The following is a 25,937-nucleotide window of genomic DNA, read 5'->3' as shown; positions in this document are numbered from 1 at the left end:
CTTGAACCATGCCAACATATGTGAATCTTTGAATGTGCCAATATATACTCCAGTCCACGACATTGAAAAGCGTGGGCTCAACCGTGCAAAAAGAGCAGCAACCAACCCATATCCTAATTGCCAGCAGATTTTCGAAAACTAGCTCTAGACAGATAAGAAGACAAGCTGACCCACATCAAAATTCATTTAACACATATGTCCGGAAATAAATAAAAATATAGTTTACAAATCAAATATTCAGATGCAATTTTGCTTACACGTTATGTCCTTGCAAGGAGATCTTCAAAACCAAATCACACTTAATTATATATAAATAATATAATATTTTTAGAACATATTTTTGTATCGGAACATTATATTTTGTTCTTAGATTTTTTTTCTTATTCGAAACAATTTTTGGATTATTTGTGCTTGTTGTCGGAATATTTTATTTTATTCTAGAACACTTTATTTTATTTTTAAATATTTTATTTTGTTTTTGAATTTAGTTCATTTTATCTTCTTCTCAATCTTCGTTCTTCTTTAATTAACTACGGTCTTGATAAAACCATGCGTTGTCCGGCGATGCGAAAGGGCGAGCTCGAAAAAGATAAACAAAATGGATATTTTGAAAGGAATATCGAATCACATTTCAAAAATATTGAATCAATATTTTAAAAATGTTGAATCAGCATTTTAAAAACTGTTGAATCAATGAACCTTAATCTTTTTTCCTCACCTTCTTCTCCGGCGCCGGCGACAGCTTCAGCAGGCATAGGGGCGGTGCGGTGCAGTGGCGTGCGCGGCAGGCGGCGGTGGTGGCTTGATGGCGATGTGCACGGGAGTAGGAGGAAGTAGCGTGTGGGGTCGGGTTAAGGTTGAGGGAAGGGATGGATGGCTGAGATTAGTTGCACCAATCTCAAAAACCGGAGCATGGGTCAGAAAAAAAATTCTTGAAAATATATAGGATCCACGATGCATCTCACTGGACACGTGGGCCGCGAAGCAACAGGTGGGCCGGCCTTGTGCGATTGCAGCGCAGCCCGTCGCCGTGCGCCGGTGCGCGCTAGTAAAACCACCCCGCCCACTCGACCTCCGTATTCGCCAGATCAATCCCCTTCCCGCCGACGGCGAGCCCCGCGCGCGTCGTCCCCACCCGGCCACCCGACGCAAACTCCCGACCGCATCGCCGTCACCGGAAAGCAACATGCCACCCTCCGCATGTCCTCGTGCTCCTTCACTTCTTCCGCCGCTCCATTCCACTCCCACTTCGCATCCTCGCGCCCCGCAACACGGACTCCAACCGACGAGCCATGGCCCCCGCCGACGCCGGAGACTTCCTCTTAGATGAGGACGACGAAGATTTCTTCGGTGAGTACAATCCTCACCCATACCGCGGCGGCTACGACCTTGCCGCCACCTTCGGCACCCCTCTTCCGCCTTCCGCCAAAACTTGCTACCCCGTCTCCTCCTCTGCCGCCGCCACCGTCCCCACTGTCCCCTCGCCGCCTTCACCCACACCGGAGCCGGCGGATCCTCCGCCGGAGGAACCTTATGGCGATGAGGAAGCTCCGTGGAAGCCGGTGCACGAATCCTCGGAGGTGTTTCCAAACGGGGCAGCTACGAAAGGTAAGGGGCGGAGGGGCAGGCGGCGCGGACGCGGCTTCTGGAAGAAGTGCGTGCGGGTGTTGGATTACGTATTCGGCTACAAGGACCCGTATGTGGAGCAGCGGATTGGGGTGGACAGCTACGTCGTTCCGGTTTATGCGAACAGGAAGGAAAGTGAGGAGGATGCCTTGGCCGTGGAGGTTGAGGTGCCGCCACCGTCCGTGGGAAGAGTGGAGCCGCACGATGGCAGCGAGGAGCTGGTTCATGGCAATGTGGGTACCTGCTTTCTATATGCATTTTTATTCTCCATGATGCTGCCTGTATCAGCGTCAGATATCATGCGTGTGGAAGTGTATTTTAGTTCTTTGTTGGAGGAAATTATTTATTATGTTGTGCATGTAAAGTGTACAGATGGTTTCTTCCAGACTACAGTATATGGGAAACTTAGCTCGAATTTTGTGTTCGTTTTAGAGGTATATTTCGCTGGTGCTTTAACCTTGTGACTGAATTTGCATGTATTTTATGCATATGTGCTTGGGATTTCAAGGATATTGAAGCTGGCATTCTTGTCTCCTGGCATGAGGAATGATAACAGTTCAGATAAAAAGTACACTCTGCTGATCAATAAATCACAACTCTTAACACACTGGCTTCTTATCTCAGAGTGTCCTCCATAGAAAAATGCACTACATAGCTGATCATGATACTATCACTGATTTGTCAAATATCTCATAAGCTTGATGATGGCAATAATTTGACTTAACTCAATTAGGCGAATGGGGATTTATTTATTTATTCTTCTTATGTGTGTACATTACTCATTTTTATGTGTAGTACACATTAATGTTGTACTGTGATTCTAACTGCTTGTTATTTGGAAACAGGACTTATCTTGGCATAGTACTTACAAAGATGATGCCTATACTACTTATATGTCTAATTTGTACTATACGCCTTCTTTTGCACAATCTTATGGCCTTCCTGAAGTTTTGGGCAAGCCAGATTGGTTTCCAAATCTCAGCTACTCCGAGTCTCATCCAGTAGAGGAATTTCAGCACGAGGTACTTTTTCTGAAGAGACTGTGAATTTCATTATATGTAAACTTTTATTCATTATAAATAGCATTTATGATTCCATACAACATCATCATATGTAGATAGAAACAATAATTCAAAACGAATAAAATAAAGTATTTTGCAAGTATTTTTTAAAAATTTATAAAAATAACTTTGCTATCATTTTATATGCTTACAAGAGACCATGCTGTTTGCCTCAAGATTTTTATGCATTTTTAGTTTTGGTTTTGGTTCAGTTACATCTTATTAGTTCTGATGTCAAGCTTTTTTATGCAGTCGTTGTTATCCTACGATGTTGAGCACATGATCTCTGGTCAACCTGTTCATTGTTATTACCATCATTGCTATAAACAACCATTAAATGTCCAGGTTGAATCCCTGGAACCAGTTTCTTCTCAGAGGCTGGAGTATTATGAGCTTTGTTAAAGCATTTGATTTCCAGCTTAGTTATTAGGAAACATGGCAGTCTGGGTAAATGTGCATTATGAATTTATCCCCTTACAGTTTGCTTGTCTGGAAACTGCAGTCCATTTTACTCTTGTAAAGTTTTCCAGTTGTCCAAGTAACCCTTACAGTAAAGTGAGAAAAAAAAGGAAAAGTTTTGGAGCTATCTGGACAGCTGAAAAACCTCACGGAATTAAAATGACCTTTTCCTTTAAAGTATTATTCAGAAAATAATATACTTAATATATTCCTCTGTATTGCTTTAATTATTTTCTAAGATATGTTTGGTTCTGATGTAGCATCTGTCAACATATTTTGGCCAAAGTGATGGCGACACTTTGGAAACTCCAGCACATGCATACAACATTCAGTCCTATATGCCAATCTCTGACATGCCAATCGAACCTTTTAAGCCATCATGGTCTCAGAATTGGGGCCTTTCTGATGCCTATACGCCAGGGGATGCTCCTGAAAACGATGCAGTAAGTACATAATCTGAATCTGATACATCTCTTTCATTTGAATGCGTAGCTTTCTTTTTTCTTCGTCTTGAGCCTTTTTTTTCTCTGTAAGAGTTCTAATAATCTTTGCAGGTATCTAGAGTATTCTTCAATACTTTTCTTGATGAATGTTCTCATAGAAAACCTTTAATATAGGTTGCATCTAGGATGCATTTCAAATCTTACCTTGCTTGTGAGCAAAAGCCTTTCCAGTGGGGAGTGGCACTCTTTTAAAAGAAAGGAAGTTCTTGCAACCCTGGTGCATAAGCAAGCTAAGAAAGAGAACCAAACAAAGCATCTTCCCTCGTAACATTGATAGGGAATGACAATTTTAGCAAAGAATCTAAACATGCCCTTAATTTAGAAAGTCAATTTGAATTCATTCTGGAAGAGAGTTGCATATTTACATATGCGACTACTATTGTGAAAACTTGAGCTTAAGAGTGGCACATTATCAGTAGGACCAGGTTTAGGGTAATCTCATGCTTGGACTTTCCACCGCTTTGCCCAGTCCTTGTTTAGATTATGGCCTCGATCTCCGTGTGATTCTGCATCTCCAAAAGTGCCAGGGGTCACAAATAGAAACCAGGATTGTAGGATTGCAAATGTTAATAGGCTCTTCTACTTCTCTGGTAGTGTGAGATCTTTTTGGAAGCTTCTGGTATGACTTGATGGATCAGTTTCTTATCACATGGAAAGGTGTCAAAATCTTGTGTTCAATGGTATGGAACCTAGTATAGAACATCACATAACGAAATTGTAAATCAAGTTTATTCAAGGATGTGTTCAGAACTTCAGATCGTGTCTGAAAAAGAAAATGTACTTATCATCTATGTATGTTGTGAACATTTGCAATTTCTTCTCTTTGACTGAACATGTCGCAAATTACCATGAGCTCGAGCTAAGAACCGTTCTCCTCTAGCACACTTTTCTGATGAGTATGTCACTCTTTTTTTTTTTTGACAGCATCCTCTAATCTCTGGTGAATATGGATCCGTCGGAAGCTTGTTCTTTTCCCCCTTCTATCCTAGAGAGACAGAAGCATTTGAGTGGGCCCCTAGTGATGTGCATGCATCCTTCCAGCACAATTGGCAGAATTCAACCTACCAGAATGTGTCCATGGATGGTGTTTCTCCAATCTCTCAACAGGTAAGGGAGAAAGTGCTAGGTAACATTAATGGATCATGTCATCAAGGTGCAAGTAAATCTAGAACTAATTTGAGGATAATCAACATGCTTGCCAATGTTAATTGCTGGTGTGCTCTTTGTTGCAGCGATTCTTGTTTTGAGTGTTGTCTGTAGGGTATCTGAGTGTGTGGCTTACTGTGTGCTGGGACTGTTGGGGAATTTGTCATTTCTTCGCTAACACTCACCAGATATTATGATTCAGCATCCAATTTTTTTCTGGCTGAAAGTAGGAAAGTAGCTATGCTCTTTTCAAAGAGCTGATTTTCTTAGTATAGCAGTTATGATGTATGCTAGCACGCTGATGCTGTTTTTTAAAATTGTTTAAAGTTTGCTGAATTCTACCTAATAGCTGTTTTGACTAAGGCTAGCATTGTTTTATTGAACTCAATTGGTTTGATAATCTTTTTCTAGCAGTTGGGGTACTACTTCTTTTGCTCTGAAATGAAGTATTTTACTTGGCATTTGTTTTAGATAATTAGAAGGAAAATAGTTCATATGGTATGCTGATGGACCTTTTTGTGAGAGGAGGTAACAGTTTATAGTACCATCCATGCACGTTCCTGGTGTTGTGTTATGTGTTACCACATTGTAATATAGTAGTAGTACTAGTGAAATTTATTTCTTGAGCTGTTGGTTTGTGCATCGGTTTCCTATTTGTCGCACGCGGCGTGCCTTATTTCTTTGGTGTCTCAAGTTCTTTGTGAATATGAGCGAAACCTAATTGTTCTCAACATTTTACCTTATTTAACTTTGGGCACTAAAACTATTTACCACACAAATCTTGCAGGCTGATGATTCCTACAGTATGAATGGTTCCTTCTGGCCTTTGGGGCACCACTGGGCATACAGTGTCTAGTTCATGTTGTAATGTTGTCTCTGGACAACTAATAGTGGCAATATATTCATGTATACTCGGCAAAAATATAAATAAGCATTTGTGTGTGATTAAGAGATTATTTACCTAAATCCTTGATTGTCAAAGCAAATAGTTGACTTCATTCATTAATAAAATTAAATTGGTATGCCTTTTGTGCCTGTTTCTAGTTTTTTAGTATAGCAAATTGTTCACAGATTATTTTTTCCAAGACTTGTTCTTTGCTTGCGGTTCTGGCTGAGGTTATCAGGTCTGTGTTCCGGAACCAGATGAACTCAATCATTCTATTTCAGTGCTATGCATGGATCTCTATATTAAGTGTATCACACAAATTCCAGTATTTGTTTGGCCCAATATGTTGTCAGTTATTGAAGAGCTTAATGGTTCTTCCATTTCTAAATGGCACAAAAGGCTTAAACCGCTTATTAGGATTTTTCTGGTTGTTACTCCTTTGTTCTCCTTATGTATGTTGCAAGATAAGTTACAGGCATTATCAATATGTCCTTTGAAATGCATGTTGTGCATGTAACACTATTCTGTTACTGCATTGGTCTGAAATAACCCAATTTCAGGTTATTGAACTGTCCTCCAGAAGTCCATTCAAGAGGAATGGAAGGGGTCAAACTTGAAGAGGTTTATCATTCTCCATAGTCCACACAGAAGTCAGAACACATTCTAATGCTCGGGTAAGAATTGAAGTTTGCTAATTGATTCCTCCCGTAGGTCTACTGATTACAGTTGCTGTAAATTTGCAATCGTGCTTAATGGCCTAGTTGGCAGTTGATAATTGGGATGAAATACTGCATCGTTACTGGGCCCCTTATCCTGACCTGGTCCAAGAGATTTTTCTGCTAGGGCCTTCTGTTAGAAATAGAAGTGCCCAACATATTCGCAAAACATTTCCATCCGGGTGTGCTTTTCTCCTTCCCAAAATTCCCACATACTATTTTCTTAAGCAACTCTGTGACACCGAATGTGGTCACTGCCTCAATGAGTAATCCACAGAGGGCAGTTATGCACTCACTTTACTTCCCCCTTTCCTGGTGGATGATAAAACAAACTGCAAAACACACCACAGTGTTTGCTACAAGAATATAGTTTTATACCTTTTTGCTCTGTTTTTTAATAATTCTGCTTTCTTGCACCCACATTCCCAGCTATCGTAAAGTGGTATTGTGGGTCATGTCGGAGATAATTGTATGCTCAGATGGTAGTATCATAAAGCTGTGCACCCAGATAGTGTCTTTTTCTGCAATGGTCTGGGGGTAAGGGAGTACTGAAATGGACGATGCACTCATTTGGTGTGGATTTACCCTTCCAATATAGGAATCATGGTGAGACTCTATTATATACTGATCAGCTGATATTAGCTTTTCCTTTGGCGGTGTTTCGTTGAGTCGTTGTAGACCTGTAGCCACATCCGAGGCATGCATGATGCACCAGATTTGCCCTGGAACTGTTGCAATCAATTAATCCATTATAATTGGTGAACGGACACTGTCTGCTCTGTACATCTGCATTATAATTGCTGAAAATACCTTTACCACGTCTACAGGTGACAATGCCTTTCCCCCTTGGACTGCAGTGAATGCTACCGCCGTCCACAACCAAAAGATACCTGACAACCGGAAGCTCATCCTATCTGTATGCAGGTGAGATCATGAGTTATTTTCTTGAACTCAAGCTGTCGAGTTCTTTCTCTTTGCAATACTTGTGCATATCCACTTGTGATGACATCTCATAAACATCCCTGGTCCTTCTAAAAGGGCCACAAAAACATATGCTACCATGCAACTAACTAAAGGCTGATTGAATGCAGTGCCATATTAAACCACGGCATCCATCCTTTTTTTTGGATCAACTCCATGCATCTTAACGGTAGGGGTCTTCGTTGCATTTTAGGTCCGCCGTACAGGGACAAAGGCACTAGGCATGATTGTGAAACATGTAGGTCCATATGATCTGATGGCTCTCGTCGGATACACTTGTTAATTAGTTCAATTATTAAAGAAAGAAGCATAGGTGTGGTTGCAGATTATAGACAACAGACAAAGCCGTCAGGATATTTGAATTTTGAATGGAGGGGATAAAGAAATCTAACTTTCGAAAAAAAAAGGATAAAGAAATCTACCCAGCAAGAACATAAATTAATGGGAGACAAATGCAACTAGGCAAGGTCACATCTACCTGAAAGAAGCATAGGTGTGGTTTTCAAGGCCGTGATGCAAGGAGTTGTCTACCTCAGATAAGGGCTTTTCTTAAAAGTTAAAATGTAAAAAGCAGTGTAAATCGCCATGCGCGGCAGCCTTCTCATGAATTGCGAAAGGTGCTTCACAGTTGCTTGCAAGCTTGTGAAAATAGTATGTTTCTTTTTTCTTTTTGAGAGAATATGACAATAGAAAGTTGATGTGGGTTATGTTTACCGTCCCATAAGCGAAATGAATTGATCCTTCTTTTGCTAGGGGAAACTAGATTTGACTGGACTGTAGTGTCAGCCATATTCTGAAACAGATAGTTTTACTGTGCAGGAGAAACGGAGGTGATGACAAGGCCGATCCCTGCCCGGAAATTCCGGCTGTGACGAAGAAGAATCCAACTGGTGGCCACATGGGAAAGCGAAGGGAGGCTTGCCGTTTGCTCCGCTCCGTTTCCGCCGTCCTTCTGCCAAGTTCCCAGTGAGTGACCCACGCGCGCGCAAAAGAAAAGGTTGCCCGTTTGGAAGCATATGGCCTGTGCCCGTGTCGCCTCCGCTGCTCCGTGGATCGCAGGCAGCAGAAGCCACACTGCACATGCAGATGCAGGTCAGCAGGTATGCATGACCTCCACAACTCCACTCCACAGTCTCTCTCCCATGACCCCTTTCACGTAGGGATGAAAACGGACGGAAAAATCCTCAATCATTTCTGTTTTTGTTTTTTATTACAGAAAACGGGAGCGGGAGCAGAATAGCCGGGTACGGGAGCGGAAACGGGATATAACGGTTACGGAAATGGGCGGGAACCGGAAAATCTACTGGAATGCATTATTATTTAATCACCACTCATTTTGCATGAATATAACACTAGACACTCCTATACATAAGCTATTTTTCTAAAATATGATCAATATTTCTTGTTTTCTACGTGAAATATATATATTGATGTTGAGAAACATGAGAGGATATATGGTATGTCTATTTATTTTTCCCGGATTTTATAGATACGGGAAAAATACGAGATTATCCCGGCTAAAAACAGGATCCCGCAAATATGGGCGGGATACACCCCCTCCCGCTTCCCGTCCCATTTCGGTATTTTTCCATAAATACAAAAATAGACAGAATAAATATAGAAATACGGACGGGACGGGACGGAATTTTCCGTCCGTTTTCATCCTTACTTGCACGGTGCCATCGTCCCCTGTTTCGCCTTTCCCCTACCCTCTTTGGCTCTTGCGCTGGACGCGCTCGCTACAGCCTGCCCGCTGCCTGAAATGTAGCTTTGACTAGCATACGGGGAGCCTGTCAGGATGGCAACGGGTCTAAACCCATCGGATTTTGCCGTCACAAACCCAAATCCATGAAAAATATTTGAACTCATTAAAAAACTCATACCCGTGACGGGTTTAAAATTTTGCCCAAACCCAAACCCAAATCCAAACCCATCGGGTTAGCGGGTACCCACGGGTCGGCCGTGGGTTTACTATACAATTTTTTCTCATGATCAATAAGTTTAATATCGTAAACATCGTTATAGCGTATTATGAGGAAGAAATATATGTTCACTAAAAATTACAAAAGAAATAAGTATATAAATAACAAGTTCTATATTTAAATGATCATAACACCATACAATGTCACAAATCCATCATATGCATGTATAAACACGACAACTGCAAAGTGACAACACCCATACCCACCACTTAAGGGTCACTAAAATAAGAATTGAAGAAAAGAGATATTAAATTTATTATAATCTCACAAAATAAAATGACAATTGCTCTATGTTGGATCGGGTTTAAAAAACTCATGGGTTCACGGGTTCGGGTATTATAGGAACAAACCCGTGCCCATAAACCTAACGTGTAGGACTTTGTGCTCATTAATAAATCCACAGGTCTAAAAATTGACCCAAATCTGTATCCTAATAAAGCAAAAAATCATCGGATTTCGAGTTTTGGGTACCCATTGCCATCCCTCAGCCTAGCACTCTGTCACAGGAACTCGCAGGGCGGGCCTGGCTGGTGGGTGCTTTGCTTGGGTGTTGTGGTCACACTCACTCGCCGTGGGCGTCCTGCTCCTTTCTGGATTAGAGGTGTCTGTCTAATTGGTGAGCAAGTTTGGCTGGGCTTGCCGTTGTTGTTGGGACAATGGGAGGTAGGAGTCCGCATAAATGGTAAGACGTCAGTGCAATTAAAAAATTGCCACTCTAGAGAATAGCTAGAGATTGACACAAGTTGGAAAGTTGTCTTAAAATTAAGGCTTTGTTTAGATCCAAAACACAAAATGTAAAATTTTTATAAATTACTTGCATGGTGTACTAAATGTAGTCGAAAAATAAATCGCATTACATAAATAGATTGTAAATCGCGAGACGAATCTAATGAGCCTAATTAGGGCGTGATTAAACACTAAATTGCTATAGTAATGCTACAGTGAACATGTTTTAATGATTAATTAATTAGATTCGTCTCGTAGTTTACATATGAGATCTGTAATTAGTTTTGTGATTAGTCTACATTTAATACTTCAAATGTTGAAGATTTTTTTTAAAAAATACAAAAATACAAAATGCAAAATGAACTAAAGGAAGCCTAAGGCAAGGAGATAGGCTGCCTTATGAACCTGTCATGTCATGCTTCTATAAAAACTTGAACACCTAAACCTGAGGCTTTAGCCATAGCCCGGCGGCCGGCGCTGACCATGTTCTGGTACCTTTTAAACCAGATGCACTGTCAGTTGCGCTAAGATTTGGTGGTTAAGTTTTTGGATGGAAACTGTCGGTCACTAGTCAACTAAAATGTTGCGGTGTGTGCTATGAATGGGACAAGGCACCAAGGAGATTTTTTTTATAAAAAAAGGCAGGGAGAATATTTTTCGACATGCACTAACTGAAAGAAGCATCACTTGAATTTCAACCTGGACAAGTTAGTGTCGTCATCTAAATCTTGAGAAAACATGTAGGGTCAATCCTGAAAATTGCCCCATGTTGTCTGAGGCTGATGGCTGGTGTTGATTTCTTGTTTGAGAAAAGTACTGCTGGCTGATGGCTGGTGCTGATCTCTTGTGAGAGAAAAGTACTGGTTGATGGTTGGTGCTGATTTGGTGTGAGAGAAAAGCACTACTAATTGGTTGAGCCAAACAAAATGTTTACACTAAGTAGCTGACATGCCACACAAACACATGTTATACATGGTACTGGTAGTAGCAACGACCGTGTGCACTTACTAGAGCCTGGGGATCTCTCGGGCTTCCATAAAGAGTTATGCATGGGTAATTACTTGCTAATCATGGTTATTTGGACCTTGTGCATTTTAATAGGACAGGGACCTCAGTGACATCCATCAGAGAAGTTTAATAACCACCCGTACAATATTTTATCATATCTTATCATCTTTGTGGTCAGTTTAAAAGGTTAATAGGACTATATAATTGAGAACTATCAGTTAGTAAAAGGGTTAAGGTGAAGACCAATAGTAAATTGATCTTACCAGTCCTTGCTGTCGTACAGATCATTAATCTCCAGACCCTCAGAGCACTTGTCCCATCTTGTTCGGTAATTTTACCCACAACATCTAGCACCCCTCTCTCTCTCTCTCCCACTCAGCATGTTTTGTACTGTACTCCTACCTATCTATGCCCGGTTTCTACCTCAAGGATGCTCGATTTTGGCAGGCAGGCCAGCATCAGGCAGCCATTAAAACAACGGAGAAACACACGAGTTCGGAAAGGAAAGCAGGCATTCAACACCTCTGCGCTCACACGAGTTCGGAAAGGAAAGCAGGCATTCAACACCTCTTCCAACACCTCTGCGCTCACACGCTTTCAAACAAACGCATGGTTGGTTGGGTACAACGAAGCATGCTGCAGACCCGTCTCGTCTCCCAAGCTCATGCCCATTTGGCCACTTCCAACTAAAGCAGGTCGCTAGGTCAGCTCAGCCCGAACGCTTCCCCTTGTTCATCGGATCCTGATTCCTGAACGCCCCCCTTTCGTGCACGCACATGACGTGCTTTCCCCTGCCCCAAAGCGCCCAAAAAGTCGAGTGGGACGGGACGGGCATGCAAGGCTCTGTTTGGTTTTGGGTATCATAATTAACACAAAAATTTTGACTAATAATTAGAGGTATTAAATGAAGTCAATTTGCAAAACTAACTCCACAATCCTGCTCTACTTCGCGAGACGAACCTAATGAGGTATTTAACCGCATGAATAGAAGTTGGTTACTGTAGTATCATTGTAGTCAATCATCAATTAATTACCGTCATTAGATTCGTCTTAAAAAATTATACATATCCGTGAAAAGGTTTTGCAAATAAACTTAGTTTATTACTCCATGCATATAAATTTTTTTTTCTAGGAATCCTGTGCTATTTGTGATACCCAAAACCAAACAGGGCCAAGGGGCCGTTTAGTTCCCAAAATGAAAATTTTTGGATGTTAAATCGACTGTTTGAGCAGATGTCGGAAGGGTTTTTCGGACACTAATTAAAAAACTAATTTCAGAACTCATATGGAAACCGCGAGACGAATCTTTTGAGACCTTTGACCGCATCATTAGCACATTGCGGGTTACTGTAGCACTTATGGCTAATCATGTACTAATTATGTTCAAAAGATTCGTCTCGTTGTGTACATCCAGTAATTAATTTTATTTTTTAACTACATTTAATGTTTCATGCATGTGTCCAAACGGGAGGTAAAAAATTTTGGGTGAAAATTTTTGGTAACTAAAATTTTTGCCAGCCGGATGCAGAGCGAGGACAGGCAGCGACTGGGCAGAGCACATGGCGCTGAATCACTGACGAACTGCCGAGGGGGCAAGCAGAGGCCAGCCCGGCCGTGCTGGACGACGGCATCGGCACTCGGCAGTGGAGCAGCTGAGCAGTGAGCAGAGCAGAGCAGGGGCCCCGCCCCACCCCTCCTCCTCCCGAGTCCTCTCGCCTCTCGGGCGGCGACTCGCTCGTCCTGACGGAGACGAGTTCCACGCAAGCAAGCCTCCTTTAAAAGGTGCGGCACGTACCCTCGCGTGCGTGCTCCCTGCCTTTGCAGTGTTTGACGTGATGTAAAGGCGGGAACAGCGGCGAGGTGTTGCCGCCGACCCCGCTCGCCGCTCGCCAGCGTCGGCGAGCTCGGGCGGTCGGAACGCCGCTCGACGGCCGACGAGGAGCCAGAGGGCAAAGCATCCCGACGAGTATGGATCATCGCTGGGTAGTTTAAGGATCGGGTTCTCTCCTCTCCCTTCCGGAACTCCGCGTGCCTCCGCGACTTCGGAGCCCAACAGGTCGTTTCGAGATTGATTTTGCCTGTCAATTTAGGGAGGGTATCAAGTCTCTAGTGTCCTCAAGGTCAATCATAGCGGCGTAGATCGAAGTTGCATGCGCAGCCATGAAGCTGCGGGCCCCACCGCCGGCCGAGTCCCTACAGCATGCTCTAGCAGTCTACCCCGGTCCTGACTGTCTACGCCAAGCGCCAAATCTGATCCTGTTGCCTCATGAGGAGCTCCCGGAAGCGTCGTGCACCGTCGAAAGAACACGGAATCCGGCGGCAGTTCTTTTAGGCAAGCTGATGGAGCGATGGCGGCGATCATCGTCTCTGCCATTATCGGTAGTGGAAATTCAGTATACCACGTAGATGGTCACTGTCAAGGACATGAGGAATTGAGGAAAGCTTTCAGAAAAAATAAGCGCGCGGGAGCGTAGCCACTGTCCCAGTGATGGGGGACCGGCTGCAAAGGCAGGCTTTCAGTGCCAGGGGTAGCTACGCGCGTGCTGCTTTCCCCCCTAATTCAGAGCTTAATCGGTGTCATGATATGAGCATCAATCAATCAGTATAAAGTGCATGCATGCGTGCATGGCCATTAAGTGCAACATGTACGGCAACCTACACGAGAGCAAAAAAAAAGAACACATGTAAAATCGTAGGTTCAGCTTGGCACTTGCATGTGTTGGGTTCAGTAGGTCCTAATTTTCCTGCTGCTAGTATTAGCAACTTCTAATGCAGTTCATAAGAATTAAAATACTCTATTTATCCTACCTACTATTATGGAGGTAGTCCTTAGCAAAAGATACTCATCATAAACTTATTATCTGTCCATAAAAATAAAATATTAATTTATCTCACTCCCTCCTCCCTTTTCTCTCCCTCTCTTCTTCCTTGTCTTCATGTCACCTCGCTACTACATATTTTTATATTGAACATTGTAGACTTTGCAATACATATTTTTACATTGAACATTGTAGACTTTGCAATAGCTATAGCCTACTGTGATAAGGCTTGCTGCTAAGGACTACTCCCTCCATCCCAAAAAAAGAAAGCAACTATCGTTTTTCTAGGAGTTAAACACTTTCAAGTTTGACCAAATTTATACAATACAAAATTAACATTTAGGCAAAATAGGTGTTTTAGTCCCCCTACTTTGATCTGAGGGTCAAGTTCATCCATCTACTTTTAGATCAGCCAATATAGTTCTTCAACTTTCATTTTTGGATCAAATTCATCCTTATGTTGATATTATAATCCATAATAACATGAGATTTATAAAAAAGATCTCTTTGCCCTTGGATGCTTCCCCTTCTAAATTCGTTTAGGAGCTAAACATCAGAGTCTTTTAATTTAGATCAGAGAATTTTATTTACCTATGCATCGTATTGTAGTGAGGATGCATGGAAAGTAAAATTAAAGCTACTTATTGCATAACTACGTGCTACGCTATATAAAATATTGAGGAAAGTTGAGCGGACAGTGACACAAAAAAGTAAAAATTAAGGAGGGGAACCGGAAACTAAGGGTAAAAAGGATTTTTTTTCATTTATCTTATGTTATTATAGAGTATAATATCAGCATAAGGATGAGTTTGACCTCAAAATAAAAGTTGAGGGACTAAAATGCATATTGTGTCTAATGTCTATGTTACAATAAGTGTCGTTTAATTATTTAATATATTTTGAAAATAAATTTATTTGAAAATATAAATGTTCATAATTTTTGTATAAATTTGATCAAATTTGAAAGTGTTTGATTTCTCAGGAAGTGAGAGTTAGCATTGTTTTCGGAATGGAGGAAGTAGTTGTTCAAAATACAATTGTGTTGCCCGATTCACATATGCTTTGTGCATATCTACTTCCGGTCAAGAACAGATGTGCACAGCTCTAATCCTGGCGCTCTATTCGCTTAACTGTGGCTGGTAGCTGATTTGTTACAAGAGAAAAGTACTGCTGACTGGCTAGTGGCTGGTGCTGATTTGATGTGAGAGAAAAGTATTGTTGTCTGATTGGCTGACAAGTCAAGCGAACAGAATGAATTGTCTTTGGAATATATTATGCAAGTTATCTGGGATAGATGGAGCGCTCAAGTGCAAAGATGCCGCACAGGCGCACACACAGTTTCAGAGACCCGGCCGTTTGTGCGCCCAATGGACTCCGCGGCGCCTGATAATCACCTCATTCAGAGGCCGAAGGCCCCATGCCCTGTCGGATAAGAGCGTGTCATTATGATAAGCTTAGCACCCTAGAAAAAAAAATCACTCCCAGTCCCAGCCCTGGTCTGTTGAGACTTTGAGAGGCCAAAGCCGTGGTGCGAGCCTTGCGGCCGGGACCCCCCACCGGTGCACGCGTGGACCACGTACATGTACCCCGCGGTCCGTGGAACAAGAGCGGCACATGGCACGGGCGTTCAAGTGGCCCACGCCGACGGTCCTATGGACTATGGTCGCCTCGTAGCTCTACCATGTTGGTTGCTCCATGACCCAGGAGAGAGCAAATGAGGGAAATGAGTTGTTTGGTAAAGCAATCGTCTCATGAGCTAATTTGCCCGGTTAAAAATATAAATTCATTATACGGTCTACAAGGTGACACTTCGGCTAATAATATATCTAAAAGTATATTACTTTAAGCAGAAAATATTATTATGTATTATAAAAGTATTTTTCATTATGAGTCCAGTAATACTAATCCTGCGTTGTCAAACCATATAGTTAAAGAAAAAAATGAAATAGGAATAGCCAAGATGGATTTATATCTTTGATAGGTGGATGTACATTTTTAATGTTACACAATGGTGACATATGCACAATTTTAGCTCATAAATGGATAACTTGATACAGCAAATTGTGCAGGGATTATGTTTTAGGAATTTGGTGTAGGAAGATTATATTAATGTAAATGAACTTATAACAATTAAAATAGCTTCATCTGAAAAAACAGAGAGCCCAATAAAGACCGTTAATAGTATATGTAGACAGTGGCATGCCACTGTGTTTGCCAAAGAGAAACCCAACGCCAAGGAAGAAGACTGGTCGACATTGTCCTTGGCTTGGTTTGCAGGACACAAGCAACACCATCAGGTGTCGTCGAGAGGTTATAAAATGATGGCATGCTGGATTGTTGGAGCATATCCAGGGACGATGCCATTGATGTAGTCAATTCTTGAGGGATTCGAACTCAGCATTTTAAGAATCTGTCTGCTGCAGCTTATGAGCGTACCGCATGTTTACTGAAGGAGCTGGTGAAAAAGCTTATTATGCTCATCCAGTTTATTCTCGGATTATGCTTACTGAAAAGTTGCTGTAGATAAAAAATATGTCAGATAGAGCCTAAAAAGGAAAGTAATTCCATTCCGATCTTAGTCTGTTGTTAGAGATGCCAGCCGACACAACAAACTACTGGAAAATAACCAATCACCCGGCCCAAAATAATCAATCATCACCAGGTAGGTAGCATAGCATGCGTGTGCCAAACCGAGTCGCCATCCGTGTGACTGCAGCCAAGTGGGCGTACGTCTTCAGGGCTTGGCGTCTCTACTCAGGTTCTTGTCTCACCTGCCCCAGAAACCACGCATCTCTCACCGGCCCGGGCTTCTCAGGAGCAGGCAGGCTTTCTTGCCCTGCACACGTGAGACACAGCCCGTTTAATCGGAGCCCGGATGGCCAATAGGGCAATAGAGAGCCAAGCGAGGGCTTATGAAGTTATGATTGAAGCGTCAAGCGTTGATCGTGATCAGAGCAGTCGCTTTCTCGCGCTGGAACAGCGACCCTTCGGGTTTATTTTCGCACTTGCTCTTTGCCCGAGACCGCCTGTTAACTGTTGGCTGTCGGCCGCGGATGTCCTGTTCCAAACAGAGAGACAGTCGCCTATCTGGGTGGATTTGTTTTGGTGAACTCCTCGTGTCTGAATAGTCGGGGTGATAGTGGAGCGACATTAGTTTTCGACGGGTGACAGGGACTTGAGGTGTTGTTAGGCATTGATGGACCCATTTCGTGTGGGTAGAACTCTTACCAGGTCTCTCTTTTCCTTTGAGACATTTGATCTGTGATCCAATGGCAATTTTGTAGTTAGAGTTTGCCATCTCTGGATCTCTTAATCTAGTGTACACATTGCGTCGTTCTCCATGTCGTGTGACTAGCATTTTTTTTAATCAGATCCCCCCCCCCTCTTCATTTTCTATAAGCCAGCATTCTTGACAGTGACTTATTCTTCCAAGTTTTAAGTGGATGCAAGTTGAACCCGAAAACAATGAACAATAGTGTCACATCATCACATTCTTTTTCTAGCCTTCAAATTTCACCTAATTAAGGGCATGTTTGGTTACTTGAGACTTATTATAAACTAATTAGAAAAACTAAATATAAACTCTGTCACGTCGAATGTTTCGATGCCAATTAGAAAAACTAAATATAAACTAATTATTAAACTAATTGTGCAAGCACATGGCTTATTCACGAGACGAATCTAGTAAGCCTAATTAATCCAAGAATAACACATAGGATTAGCACATATTTACTGTAGCATCACATAAGCTAATCATGAACTAATTGGGATTAATAGACTCATCTCACGAATTAGCTTAGGGGTTATGGAATTTATTTTGTCATTGGTCTATGTTTGATACTTCTAATTAGCATTCAAATATCCGATGTGATGGTGTTTAAAATAAACCTCACATTGGAAAAAGAAAACATCCAATAATACAACAATTATTTTTTTAAGTAAAACAACAATTTTTTTTAAGAATGCTGTTGTTTCTACCTCTGCCATTGCAGCTGCTCTGCTGGCTACTTGCAGACATACGATCAAAGTGACGGTACAGCGGTGATGGGCTCGCATGTTCTGTCCTTGGGCTTTTCAGAACAATGGTTAAAGACGGCTGCTTCCATAACACCCGCCTGTTCATCATTGAACATTACAGAAGAATTTCCCAAGCGCAGAGCAAGTCAACCAAAGATAGATGCGAATCTGCAACGCACAGCAGCGAAGAACACCATACCTGCCAACCCCCTGAACTGTGTGTATCACCGAACAACAGCGTAGACATTCCTTGATGGCAAATAAAGTCATCAAGGCATGTTGATGGCAAAAGCTTCGAGTGCAGAGACTTTAGTGCCTACCGACGCTGGTGCAATTGACTTCATCGCTCATGGCTTGGGGACGACTCATTGGAGCGAAGGAGGGAGAGATTAGTTCCCTCTGCTCTGCTCACTTCCTTCACTCCAACCATCTCATCTCTCAACTAAAGTCTCACAAGCTTCTTGCACGTGCTGTGTAGGGTGTGCATTTTATTATTGTAGTTCCAATTAAAGCTTGTATGTGCGATTGCTAATGTGAGTAATATTGAACTTGTGATAATGCTACCTAGAAGATCACAACTGATTATGGTAAAAAGGAAAAGGAATACTATTACTAGTCACCTTACCTTGGACTAGAGTAAAGGATGTAGAAGAAATAGAAAACAGAGACTATTACAAGCAAAGAAAGGGAAACTGGAACCTGGCCACCACTAGAACTCCTCTAACCAGCAGCTACAAATCTTCCAGGCTCAAGGCAGACAGCCCTTTGGCGCCCCAGATTTGCCAAAGATGAAATTCATGCTTATGGGCCTGAAGAGCTTCCTATAAATTAGGAGCAGCTCCATCGAATATGCAGGAATTCCTATGTTTCCAGAGGATCCATGATCCAAGGATTACAAGAGAATTAAATTCCTTTCGTAGTTGTCTCTGCAATTTCTTCTAAGACTTCTTCCACCAATCTGAGAATGAGCTAGACATAAGTCCAGGAGTCAATCGGGACAGGTTCAGTGGTTGGATTGTCTCCTCCTCTTGGTCACACACCGGCAGCGGATGGGATGAGGGAGTCCTCTTTTCTGCATGATCAGTAGTCCAGCATCAGTTACGAATAGCCAACCAAACAAAAGTTTTGCATTTGCTGGGGGCCCAAGATTTCCAGAGCCTCTTCCAAGGTTCAAAACCTATAGAGCCTCTGTAAAAAGCTCTATATGCTGATCTAGTGGAGAATGTTCATGAGGTATCGAACTTCCAATGATGTATGTCCTCTGGGATTTGTAATTGGACTTCTTTCCTCTCTTAATACAATGCAGCTCTCCTGCGTGTTCGAGAAAAAAAAACTATTACTAGTCGTTTGATAATTGATGCAATAGTGAATCATACTCTGTCCATTTCAAATTGTAATTCACTTTACTCTTTCCCTAAGTCGAGCCTCTCTAGCTTTGGCTCACAGTTGACTTGCAGCACAAAAAAAATCTGAAAATATTCAAAAGTGTTATAGGCCTGACCGGACCTGATGACATATCTACTCCCTCTATCACGTAATATAGGACGTTCTAGCATTTTGTGGACATGTTTTAGGAGATGATCAAATCATCATAATAACCCTAATTAATGCATCTTCGGATGATCAATTTCTCAATTTACCACCTGTTGTTGGGTAGCCGCACCAAAATAAAAGGAGATTTGCATGTTTTTTATGACTCTCACAGCCCACCGGGACCATTTCTTTACAAAATTAACATTTGTCAGATTTTGTGTCCAAAGGATCTTAAGATGCTTTATATTTAGGTACAAACTTTGAATCCTAATGTCTTACATTTTTGGATGGATGGAATAGAAGACGAGAAAAAAAATCAATCAGTTTTGTCCGGCCCAATCTAATCCGGTCTATGATTGGTCAAATAGTAACCAAGATATAGATCAAGTTTGTGCATATAACTCTGTTTATATCATGCAAACCATAGATGTATGCGGTATAAACACTAAAAAGTAAATTGTAGACACTCTACATAAACGACCAGAGAAGACAGAAGACCAATCAACTAGTATTGTGGGAGAGGTAAACATGCTATACATCAAGAACGGTTTTTTTGACATTTTCATTTTGTTGTCTTGCATCTATGGCCTCACATATGAGCACTCCTCCCCTAGTAGACTTTTTACAGTCTTGAACTCGTTATGGTTGTCGGTACCCTGTAGCAGGGATACCCACTCTTACTGCGGCAAGGCAAGACCTGTGTAGTTATCTGTAACTGCGTGGGAAGACGGAGTAGCCAGGTCCCACGGGCCAGGCATTTCCTTCACCAAGCCAACGGCCCCGGACCGATCCCCGCAGGAGTATGGGTCCGGAGACGCCACGTGTCTCTAAGGAAGGGAAGCTCCGTGCTGACCGCCGAGGCCCCGGACCCCTAGAAGGGTCCGGGACCTCCTGCGCCCGTCCGGACTCCCCTCACCATGTAGGGGTCCGGAGCCGCCACGTGTCCCGGAGGCGCGGGATCGTGCGCGAGTCTTCCGCAGGAGGGACTCGCCCACCCACCGCATTCAATGCGATGGACAAGGCGTGCTCTGCCGCCACGGTGCGCGAGACAGCCTTTGTCAGGCCCCGCTGTGCACCGCGTATTACCAAGGAGCACAGTGGAGCCGCCTGCGCCGCACCCGCGCAGAGCCCGCCTGCAGCATTAAATGGATACGACAGCACGGCACTTTTTCATCATGCCGCCTACGCCGCAAGCTACACCACCCGCTTAAGCAATGTGGCGGGCAGTGCCACTAGCTACGACAGGCCCATCCTGACAAGACAACGCCAGGACATGATGGACGAAGGGCTCCGGGAGCAGGCGAGGGAATCCAAGAGAGAGGTCTCCTTTGCCTGCGACGCCATAATATATAACAGTACGTTATTTTATACTGCAACATTGGGCCCACCTGTCGGGGACCCAACAACTGTGTACGCACCCCCTTGAGATATAAAAGGGAGGCGCTCGCTATGCACAGGACAGATCCAGACAGACTCAAGCTCTCACAACCTTCTCACCCTCGTGGAAGGCAATACCACACACACAGTGGACGTAGGGTATTACGCTCCGGCGGCCCGAACCACTCTAAATCTTGCGGTGTTCATCGTGTTCTTGAGTGAGATCGATCCAAGACTAGCTAACCCCCGAGTACACACCCTCTGGGCTAGGGCGGGTGCCTTCCGCCACCCGGCTGTGGTTTGCAGCACCACGACATTTGGCGCGCCAGGTAGGGGCCTTAGCTGGTCGCAGTTCATCTCTTCTTCGTCCCCATGGTTAGCGTGGACGACGTGGAGATGACGGAGGGTGTGGCATCCTCCACGCCACATGCCTCTCGCGTTCCTGCTCCAGGGGCAACTGTGCCTGTGGAGCAGCCACCACTGGCGGCGGCGCGCGCCGCTCGCCGGCAAGAGTCAGGGCGCCCATCAAGGACCCCCTCACAGGCTGCGAGCGGCGGAGCGCTGGCAGCGGCTAGGGAGTTGCTTCGCAACCCCCCCCCCCCGCTGAGGCAGCCTCGCCAGACGCCCTGAGGCAGTGGCGGGACGACGTCGACCGTCTCCTCCACCTGGCTCAGGCCTCCCCCAGTTCTGCAAGGACTGGGCAACGACCTCCGCCCGGTAATGCGGTGGTACCTTACCACCAGCGTCAGGGCGGTGCGTCGGCATCCGTGCGCTCCCCTACCGTGAGGGGTGCACGAACAGAAGACCTGCGGGCGGAGCTCAACCGCCGGCGCGCGGGAGAGGATGCCCGCATCGCCGTCGAGAGGGCGCGTGAGCGCCGTCTCAACATTGAGGGACGCAACCTCAATCTTGATCTGGACGCGGCGGCACCCAGGCCTCCGGTGAACGCCCGGATTCAGTCAGGCGCACCGGTGGCCGGGGTGGGCTGTGCTGCACTAGCGGAGCACCTCCGCGCCGTGGCGTGGCCACCCAAGTTCCGCCCCACCTGCCGGAAAAGTACGACGGTACTACTAACCCGTCGGAATTCCTGCAGGTGTACGTTACCGCCATCACAGCGGCTAGTGGTAACGGCGCCGTCATGTCAAGCTACTTTCATGTGGCCTTGTCTGGGCCAGCCCGGACCTGACTCATGAATCTCACACCTGGGACGATCCAGTCCTGGGAAGAGCTCTGTGCGAGGTTCACAGCGAACTTCGCCAGCGCCTACCAGCAGCATGGTGTGGAGGCACACCTTCATGCCGTGAGGCAAAAACCCAGAGAAACGCTTCGGGCTTTCATCTCGCGCTTCACCAAGGTACGGGGTACCATTCCTCGTATCTCAGATGCATCTATTATTACTGCTTTCCGCCAGGGGGTACGTGATAAGAAGATGCTCGAGAAGCTGGCGACGCACGAGGTGGAAAGCATCACTACGCTTTTCTCCCTGGCAGACAAGTGTGCCAGGGCCGCTGAGGGCCGCGCATGGCACTCAGCCCCCCAAGACGGAGACACCAAGGCTGGTGGCTCCAGTGCTACCGCTCAGGGCGGCGGCAAGAAGAAGAAGAACAAGAACCGGGGTCGCGGGGAGCCACATTCCGGCGGACCAGTCGTTGCAGCAGCTGCGCCAGCAGCGGCGCTGGCTGCGGCAGCAGCGGCTGGGGGCCAGAACGCGCATGGTAAACGCCCTCGCCCGCAAGGTGGAAGCGGAGGTTCATGCCCAGTGCATCCCACCGCTCGCCACAGCGCCGCTGACTGCCGCGAGATCCAAAAGCTCGCGAAGCGGGTCAGTGGGCGGCGTGAGCAGTCCTCCAAGGACGGTTCACCCCCTCCTCGCCAGCGGGCCGGCAAGGACGTGGACTTCGTTGACGAGCGAAGGTGGCGAGCAGCAATCCGAAATGCACGCTACAACCAGGCGCTCCGGCGCTATCATCAACGGTTCGTGCACAGTAGGGAGCTCCAGGCTGGCGACCTCGTCCTCAGACGGATCCTGAACCGAGCGGGGCTCCGCAAACTCTCCCCTAGCTGGGAGGGGCCCTTCAAGGTTACAGAGGTATGCCGGCCCGGATGCGTTCGCCTCGCCACAGAAGATGGAGTACCACTGCCCAACCCATGGAACATAGAGCATCTGCGTAAGTTTTACACCTAGGCAGAGCAGGGAAATAACTTTTCCTTTGTAATAAGATAGAGTTAGCGTGCGGCCCGGAGCGGTTGAGGGCCACCCTCGTAAACCCGACCTCTGGCATCCATCGCACTAGCGGCTAACGCGCGGCTCAGAACGGTAGAGGTCCGACCTCGTAAACCCGGCCTCTGGCATCCATCGCGCAAGCCATGTACATCAAGATTGCAAAGGAAAGATTTTCTCCTAGTTCTGTCTTTGTGTCAAGGTTAAATTACGCATTTCGATTCTCGGGGATTTTGCTTTTCTAACCCCCGCGGGGACCTCTACTCCTGTTGCTGCAACTAAGATCTGCATTGAGCTGCTGGACTGCCGTACAGATCCGGACCCTCTTGCTGCTGGAAAGGGGGCCGGACCCCAAGGGACCTACTCTGGGGAGCGGGTACTTGTTTCCTGGGGTGGTTCGGGGCTCAGTGTAGCCGCTTAGCTGGTTCCGTACCCAAAAGCCTGCACACTCCACCACCCTGTAACGAGTGCTCTAGTACCTGGGGCCGGGTAATTAGGGGCCCGGACCTCGCCCCAGCTCAAGAGTTGGCTTCCTAAGTCCAACACGGCATGTCCAGCACTATATCTCAAAGGATCAAGTACAGCAAAGTGACCTCACCCACTACTGCGAAGGGTCAGAGACGATGATGCCAGGTCCGGAAAGATCGTGCTGTTTCCTGGAGCGGTCCGGAGCCCTGTGTAGCGCCTTAGCCTGGTTCCGTACCCTAAGCCTACGCACTCCACCACTCTGTAACAAGCACTGAGCTACCCGGACCTGCGCATCTAGAGCCCTGGACCTGGTACCAGCCTGGGATTGGTCAGGAATGAGCCCCGCGGGTCTGCTACTAAGCTATAACTTTGAAGTGGTACACAGGTTAAAACCTGGATGGTGGTAGTCAGTCTCAAACAATTGAGCCTATCTACCAGGGGGTCCGGGTATCCGCTTCAAAGCTTTCATGCAGGATAAGAGCCAGTCTCGATGGTAGACAGACTCAAGCTCTCACAACCTTCTCACCCTCGTGGAAGGCAATACCACACACACAGTGGACGTAGGGTATTACGCTCCGGCGGCCCGAACCACTCTAAATCTTGCGGTGTTCATCGTGTTCTTGAGTGAGATCGATCCAAGACTAGCTAACCCCCGAGTACACACCCTCTGGGCTAGGGCGGGTGCCTTCCGCCACCCGGCTGTGGTTTGCAGCACCTGACTCATAGCAACTGAGTCTCTCTCCCAGGGGGCCCGGGGTATCCGCTTTGTCCCAGACATCATGGATGACTTCTGCATGCGTCAAATAGCTAAGATGCAGTATCGTTGCTACTATATAAGCGAACTTGATTCTTCTATCTGTACTCCTGTATACTACACAGGGAACAAGGTGCTTGCTCATCTTACAGACTATGCAGCCCTATGCCAAGGAGGTCCGGAGTGTCTTCTACGGCTCAGATGGCAGACAGGTCCAAGCAACTGAACCTATCTGCCAGGGGGCCAGGGCGCCGGGGTGCTGCATACTGCGAATCAACAACTGACAAACAGCTAAGTTGAAGTTTTTTCTATTTCAAAAATTTCAGCTAGTACAAGTTTGTTACATAATGCAAAAGGAAAAAGATACAATGCCCAGCTCAAGGGTCTGCAGGCTCTTGCTTGAAGTAGGCGGCGACGAAGTCAACGACCTCTTGCACGCTGTCCCGAGCGGCGGCCTCCGTCTCCGCTACAGGGCCATCGACCACGGGCGCCAGCGAGATGGTCGGGTCGTGGCTCCGGAGGCAGGTCAGGATATGCTCCGCCACCAGCCGGATCAGCTCGCGGCCCTCGGTTTCAAGCTGTCCAGCAAGGACTGGCCCCAGGCGCTGGAGCCTATCCGTAGCAGAACTCAGCACCGGGAGGGTGTCAGCTATTGAAGCTGGCGGCTCCGCCACCTGGATCGGGCTCAGACCAAGTGGCACCAGCGCCAGGCTCGCTTCGGTTGCCCAGTCGGCGATCCGCTGGGCCTCAACGCGCTGGTCTTCCTGGTGCTTCCGGACCGCCTCCCGGACCGCCTCTTGCACCCGGGTGTCCAGGGCCGCCTTGGCCACCTCCACCTCGCGGGACCTCTCCTCGAGCTCGCGGGACCTCTCCTCGAGTTTGCGGGACCTCTCCTCCAGCTTGGTCTCCCTCTGCTCCGCATATGTCTTCCGCTTCTTGAGCGAGTCTCGCTGGCGCCCAAGCTCCTTCTCTATGCCGGTGGCGTGAGCCTCCCGCTTGGCGAGGGACTTCCGGCCCTCCTCCAAATCCGCCTCGTCGGCAGTCAGCTGGCGGGCTCTCTCCTGCAGTTGTTCACGCCATCCCTGCAGAGTCGCAGAGAAGACGTCGAGCTCCTGCCTCCGGACCTCGAGGTCCTCGCTGCGAGTCTCCAGCTCTGACTGTTGGGCTGCGAGGTGGGCCTCGAGGTCGGACCGTTGAGCAGCGAAGCCAACAACCTCCAGGGTTAAGTCCCGCTCCCGCTGCACCAAGGATTTCTCTCGGTTTGACACCACGAACTCTCGGTCAAACACCTTCCTAAGGTTGGCTCGGTAGGCCTCTTGGTCCGCCTTGAGCTTTGACCGAGTTTCCGCGGCGCGGGAGGCTTCAGCCTTCGTGTGCGCCTCCAGGCGGGTGTGCCAGTCGGAGAGGCGCTTGCGCTCGCTCTCCAGGGCAGACCACTCCCGCCGGAAGGCCACCTCGGCGGAGGAGGTTGCCTCCTCGATCGACCGCCGAACCTGCATCAGCACCTGAGGAAGCGGAGTCGCATCCTCCTCCGGGGGTTGGAGCTGCAGTAGCCGCCTGCCAAAGACCACCTCCAACTCCTCCTCTGCAACAGGACTGGAGCTGGAGGTAGGGGCTTCCGCTGCGGCACTTGACTCCGGCGCCTCCGCTGCCG

At 46.2% G+C, this 25,937-nt stretch overlaps 1 protein-coding gene across 9 annotated transcripts; it reads left to right on the top strand.

Annotated features, from left to right (window-relative positions):
• Positions 1-1,088: 1,088 nt before the first annotated feature.
• LOC120691114 (uncharacterized protein At5g39570-like) lies at positions 1,089-18,549 on the top strand. Of its 9 annotated transcripts, none has more exons than XR_005682107.1 (10): positions 1,089-1,859; positions 1,992-2,060; positions 2,472-2,648; positions 2,940-3,032; positions 3,407-3,589; positions 4,574-4,756; positions 6,242-6,355; positions 7,225-7,321; positions 8,198-8,478; positions 17,906-18,549. XR_005682107.1 is itself a non-coding variant. In XM_039974084.1 (7 exons), exons 1-7 carry the CDS (start codon positions 1,293-1,295, stop codon positions 5,649-5,651), a joined length of 1,341 nt encoding a protein of 446 aa, XP_039830018.1. In that variant the 5' UTR covers positions 1,091-1,292; the 3' UTR covers positions 5,652-5,830. The 9 variants fall into 9 exon arrangements, 4 of the variants coding, with proteins under 4 accessions (XP_039830018.1, XP_039830020.1, XP_039830019.1 ...); XR_005682109.1 differs by lacking the exon at positions 17,906-18,549 and adding an exon at positions 14,896-15,193; XR_005682108.1 differs by lacking the exon at positions 17,906-18,549 and adding an exon at positions 11,542-11,934.
• Positions 18,550-25,937: the final 7,388 nt, after the last annotated feature.

The sequence above is a fragment of the Panicum virgatum genome, chromosome 9N (genome assembly GCF_016808335.1).
Source record: "Panicum virgatum strain AP13 chromosome 9N, P.virgatum_v5, whole genome shotgun sequence".
Taxonomy (NCBI): domain Eukaryota; kingdom Viridiplantae; phylum Streptophyta; class Magnoliopsida; order Poales; family Poaceae; genus Panicum; species Panicum virgatum.
The sequence above is the reverse complement of the archived record's forward strand: the minus strand, read 5'-3'. Positions and strand labels throughout refer to the sequence as shown.

What these genes read in the sequence shown, in the direction of transcription:
- LOC120691114 (XM_039974084.1), top strand. Translation starts at nt 1,293, where the DNA reads ATGGCCCCCGCCGACGCCGGAGACTTCCTCTTAGATGAGGACGACGAA. An exon ending in AACAACCATTAAATGTCCAG is followed by an intron (nt 3,033 to 3,406) that starts GTTGAATCCCTG and finishes GTTCTGATGTAG; the next exon opens with CATCTGTCAACATATTTTGG. An exon ending in ATGCTCCTGAAAACGATGCA is followed by an intron (nt 3,590 to 4,573) that starts GTAAGTACATAA and finishes TTTTTTTGACAG; the next exon opens with CATCCTCTAATCTCTGGTGA.